A 5747-nucleotide genomic window follows, 5' to 3' on the forward strand; every position below is an offset into this window, starting at 1 on the left:
CGATTTTTCTCTTTTGTGATTTTGTTGGATTCTTTCACATTCTTTAAGGTGCTTCTCTCTCATCGATTTTTCTCTTTAGGATTTTTTTTTTTTTTTTTTTTTTTTCCGGCCAATCTATCTTCACTCCCACTCTCCCGCCACGTAACGAGTGAGAGCAGTTATTATTTCAAGAAGAGAAAACAATGCAAACCGTCTCTGCATTCTTTTGCAATGCTGATGATACAACCATTTCTGCTCTTGTCCCTCCTTTTCGGATCTGCTTCCACCACTTCTCAGCCCACGGAATTCCAGAAATTCCCTGCGAATCCTCGCTTCCTTTCAGGTTTCTCTCTCACACGCCCACAGACAATAATTTGAACCCATTTGATGTTATTGAAGAAGAGTAATGGCTTTTAATTTTCTGCTCAAGTTTTTCAAGTTTTATGGGTGTACAAGACTTGGTTGAAAATTTTGGTGGTTTTTTATTCTTTCCCGTTTTGTTTCTCTTTCTGCTAATTTTCTAACGTGATGATTTCTATTTTTAGCCGAAGAGCCTTCGAGAATTGCTGGACTTAGGCTTTCGAAACCTCTAATTGGAGAAGATGGGAGAATTTATGCTTGTTCTGAGAAGAATTTGTTTGCATTTGAAAGTAACGGCACCATTGCTTGGACCATATCTTTAGGCTATGCATGCAATCCTCGTATGACTCCAGTTCATGGTGGTCAAGGAAAGGTACACTATTTACTTGTTTTTTCATGTTTTAGTTACTGAATTTATTCTAGTTTGTAGCCGTTTAGATTTGAAACATGAAATTTGTTAGGGACAAAATAATTTTAGGATTCCCAGCAGAAAAAAATATGCGATTCGGCTTCGTCGAGAGAAAACTATTCAAACCCGAAACCCAAAAGTGAATTAAATCAAACTTCTAGTGCCCAATAATGCATTGATTGTTGCAAAGCATTTCCAGATATATTTGGTGGCAGAAAACAGAGTGGTGAAGATCACATTTTTAAATATTGGAACTTCAGAAGCTGCTGCTGAAGTTTTCTTCAGCCAAGTACCGGGTGAAGAGTTTGAAATTATTGGGCTCTCAGTAAGCACGCTGAGCTCATCTGTATTTATCAATGTTAAGAATCGAGGACTCTTTGCATACATGACGCGTGGGCAATTGCTCTGGAGTGCTGGACCTGTGCTTTACCGATTTGGCTACCGTCAAGGCTGCAGAAAAAATGTAACAGATTGTTTCTTCACTTCAGTCCCCATGGTTGATCAATGCGAAGCTAGTATATATGTAAGCTCTGCCCATCCCTTCCCTTCATTCTTCTCTCACATGGGACTCCATTTGAAGCTTAAACTTCTAGAATTATTAGTGATTTATCAGTTTGGGCCTGCTCATGCTTTCAAGAATCAACTCTCTTTTGATATATACACGTTGAATCTTATGGACTTGTTTTGTCGATGTTATGCTTTGGCAGATTTCAAATACTGAAGGAGAATTATATTCTCTGTCGGTTCGAAGCCCTTACTTCAAATGGATCCAGGATTTCAGTTCACTCGACAAACATTTCACCATCACACCGGGAAACAACGGCCGTTTGTATATCACTGTACCGGTCAGGGCCCTAGTGCTGGCACTAGATGTTTCTTCGGGCACTGTTTTATGGCAGAGAAGTATTGGGCCATTGAGTGCAGCAGAATGTGCACCAGTTGTGGATTCTAATGGTAACTAAATATAACCAAAGCCTTGAGTCCCATTGCCTAGCTTCCATATCAATTTCTCATTTTGAGTACAAAATATTTTACAGTATAAAGCATCTGGCTTTTCATGATTGTCCAGCTTTGGTTCTTCTCATTGTAGTTTTTAAGCTCTTCATTTCTTGTTGACTATTAATACAAGAATATGTTATTGTTATATTTTTAGCCTTAGTTGCCCATTTATTCCCTCTTTTTTCTCCTACTTTTACTATGCTCCTAATTTTTATTACCCTAAAATTGGCAGTGAAATTTCTGCAATTGATTTGGTTTTTTCTGCAGAATTTGTGGTTTGTTTAAAATAAACATATTCAGTCTTCTGTTACTTTTTTTCTTTTCTTCTTCGTGGTGGTTGTAATTGCTAAGATCTTCTTTATCAGGTTGGATATCTATTGGTTCACTGGACGGATTCCTATACTCATTTTCACAAACTGGGATGCTTAAGAAATTTTCAAAAGCAGATACTCAGGATTCTGTTGTTCAAGTTGGTCCAGTGCTTGACTGCTCTGGCTATGCAGTTTATCTTTCTCAAACAGAGATGGAGGGAAAGATTAGCCGCACAATTGGTGAATATACTTATGTCTCAGCAATGCGACCAAAAAATGTAATCTTCACTTTGTTGGTTCCAGCAACTGGGTCCATCTATTGGTCTGAGAGCTGCACTGGTAATTTTAGTTTTTGAGCCTTCATTGTTTGAAATCGTTTCCTTCCTTTAAATTATGGGTTGTTCCAAAATTTAAGCCGATAGGAATGAGTACGTGGATTATTTAACTAAATGGGATGAGAATTGTAGAGTCAAATTCGAACAAATTAGTAATTTTTTATTCTGATACCATGTTAATTCACCAATTGTCTTAAATACGTAAGCTTTTGAGATAAGTAGTGATTTGACACCTTCCACGTACAATGTTTATAGATTGAGTGAAATTTATCAGGTCAGTTCTTATCCTTATTGTCCGAGAGTGATCTGCGACAATTTGTTCTAGACGAGGGGATCCTGCTAGCTTTCTTTGCTGCTTCAAGTGAGATTCTACCAATAAAGCATCTTTGATTATTGTAATTGAACTTTGAATTTTCTGAGTTTTAGTGTACTTGTACTCACATCATGTTTATTGTAATTGATGCAGAGATGGGCAACCCACTGCAATGCCGTGCCAAGCGTAATCATTCGTATTACCCTCTTTCAGTTCATGATACTGTGCACTGCATCTAAATTTGTGTTCATTACCAGATCAGAAGATTGCATCCAGCTGCTCCCAAGCAAGACCCAAGCATCTCACCATCTACACAGGTAAGTTGCAACCTTCTGCATATGTTGAAGAGAATCATGGAGTGCTGTTATGTGCTGCCTGTACTATTCTTTGTTTCAGGTAATGAAAGAGCTATAATGTTGTTCCTGCTATTTGAATCTGCTGCTTTGATCGTACTGGCTGGGCTTGTACGATTCTGTTGTATATTTTGGAGGAAAAAGAAGCTTCAAGGTCAAGGCCTTGGAAGTTTCCTAGAAAAGCGGGTAAGCTTTGGATCCTTAAAATTTTGCTAAAAATAACAACAGAGTGGGGTGAGGAAGATGCATATTGCTATCTTTGTGACTCATCCCTATCGGGTAAACCCCGGATACACAAATGAGTAAAGGCTCAAACAGTCGATCTCGTGGTATTAAACAAACGAACTTATCATTCGCCGGCACTTCTTTCAGATTGCCTTCAAGAGAAACTTAGAAATTCATTTTACCTGCAATACTCTGACAATATTCATTATGTTTTTGGCCATTCAGCGTTCTCTCCAGCTCAAAAAGAAAGCATTTGATAGGACAATTACGGAGCTTGAGGTGAAAGCAGCAGAGGAGGCAGTGGCCAATGAAGTTCTTGAGAAGTTGGGCGATATGGTACGAGAAAGGGAAGGCATAGAGAGAAAGCTCTCAACAACCTACAGTTTGGGCAGGGACATGGCTGGCTCAAAGTCAAAATCCCTGCTTCCAATATATGATGGTGGGAAAACAAGGAGCTACTCTTTCCAAGGTGCAAAGAAAGAAAGTGTGACAATATTCCACACGCTTAGTGATACGTCTTCTGCAGAAAGCAGCAGCGATCATGAAGAGGAGGAGGGATCAGCAGCTAAGGCAAAAGCAAAGGCAAAGGCACCCATTGAAGCAGAGACTTCAAGCAATGACGGGAAGGGAAGTCCATCAGAGACCACATCAAGTTCTGGAGGATATGCCAATCCCTTGTTTGGGAAGCAAGAAACGAAAGAAGTGAAATTACAGGATGAGGGGGATGTTGAATTCGTGCAAACTGATAGCAAATTAAGGTTAACGAGAAGAAAGACCTTGTCTTTAACTAATTAGAAACTGGATTAGTGATTATATTTAACTAATTAAATTACAGCATATTTAATTTAATGCATATTCACAAAGCAGATGGCACAATGTTTACGTTCTTAAAAGGAAGTGCCTTATATATCTGCTATGCCTGTACATGAAAGGCAGGACAGTTGGCTTTTCGGGAAAACTACCGTCTATGTGTGATTCTAAGCAATTAAACAATTAAACAAGCACCAAGAGCGCATAATACAAGAACATGCCAAATTTACATGGAAAATATAATCTCACCATAAACTATTGTAATATGTCAAAACACCACAGCAACCCCCACTCTAAATGCCACAACTCAACAAATTGTGGTTATCCTAACTGAGTGTAACCATAATAACATCTACATGTTAAGAGTTATACAAGAGGAGCTTAGATGGTGGGAACTGCATGCACTCTCTCAAGTCCAACTTGAGCCATAGCCTAATCCAGTCCCATTAGGGCATTAATGAGAATTCAAGGCAACTAATACGAATTAAGCTTATGTGGAGATTCAAACCCACACCCTAATACATGCCCTAACCGCTTGAAAATTTTCTTGGGCCATTGAATCACCTTGATGGTAAAACCTTTGTTCTACGTACCTGTGAAAAGTCACAACTAAAGACAACTATAAGAAAAATAAAGGGAAAAAATTATGTACCCTCTTTATAAAAAATAAAAATTAAATAAATTAATAATAAATACATTAAAAAAAAAAAAAAAGAGGGCCCATCCCTTTGATGAAATGGGGTAGGCGAAATACCTCTAGAAAACACTTGTTAGGCTTTGATAGGCCTTAACGTGGGAGGTCGTTAAGTTTTTGAACGGAACATGAATAGATGGACTAGTTGCATTTATAAAATATGCACATATATTATTTGTAATATTTTTAGGGTTAAATTCACAAAGGTCCTTTGAACTTTTGCGTGTTTTGAGAAGACCTTTAAAATTTAAAAACTCTCAATTTCATTATCTCGAACTTCTAATTTGATGCGATTTATCCCTCCGTTGGAGTTTGGTTATAGCTTGATTAAGTGTTGTTGAACCATAGCTTGATCAAGTCTCGTCAAGACATGAAGATACCACAATATAATTTATACTAATTAGACATAAAAATTTTCATTACGAGAGTCAAACTCGTGCCCTAATATTTAGCTAAGCATATGAAAATTACTTTGAGAAGTATGACTCACCCTTGATTGTAAAACTTTACCAAACAATTGAACGAATAAACATGTCACCCCAAGTTCAATGAATCTCTACCAAAAATGTAAAGAAAAAGGAGGAGACCCCGGCACACAACACAAACGCGACCCCACCAAGTTCAATGGATATCTACAAATAAAAAATGTAAAGAAAAAGGAAGAATGAGAGGGCATTTTGGTCATAGGACCCCGGCACACAACACAAACGCGACCCCACCAAGTGCCAATGATGATCAGTTGATCACTGCTAATTCTATTCCAAACACGCAAACCGTGGGACGCTCCGCCACAGATCTTCCCACACGAATCCGCTAATGCGTACGGCCTCGTGAAAGTCAAAGATTCCCTCTTCAAAGGTCATGAGTTGCGACGGCTAGAGAGAGAGAGACTACCCTGTTCCTTGATGCACCCAATCATCTCTCTTTCAGACGCTTAGACCTCCTTCAATTCTTTGCTT

At 38.5% G+C, this 5747-nt stretch overlaps 1 protein-coding gene across 2 annotated transcripts; it reads left to right on the forward strand.

Annotated features, from left to right (window-relative positions):
• The first annotated feature begins 667 nt into the window (after positions 1–667).
• LOC148585949 (protein GAMETE EXPRESSED 3-like) lies at positions 668–4079 on the forward strand. Of its 2 annotated transcripts, none has more exons than XM_088516991.1 (9): positions 668–712; positions 948–1271; positions 1456–1702; positions 2113–2397; positions 2668–2754; positions 2860–2892; positions 2964–3023; positions 3103–3245; positions 3510–4079. In XM_088516991.1, exons 1-9 carry the CDS (start codon positions 683–685, stop codon positions 4077–4079), a joined length of 1779 nt encoding a protein of 592 aa, XP_088373117.1. In that variant the 5' UTR covers positions 668–682. The 2 variants fall into 2 exon arrangements, with proteins under 2 accessions (XP_088373117.1, XP_088373118.1); XM_088516992.1 differs by having other exon boundaries at positions 683–712; positions 1456–1708.
• The last annotated feature ends 1668 nt before the right edge of the window (positions 4080–5747 follow it).

The sequence above is a fragment of the Corylus avellana genome, chromosome 5 (assembly GCF_965113065.1).
Source record: "Corylus avellana chromosome 5, dhCorAvel1.hap1.2, whole genome shotgun sequence".
In the NCBI taxonomy this organism is placed as follows: Eukaryota; Viridiplantae; Streptophyta; class Magnoliopsida; order Fagales; family Betulaceae; genus Corylus; species Corylus avellana.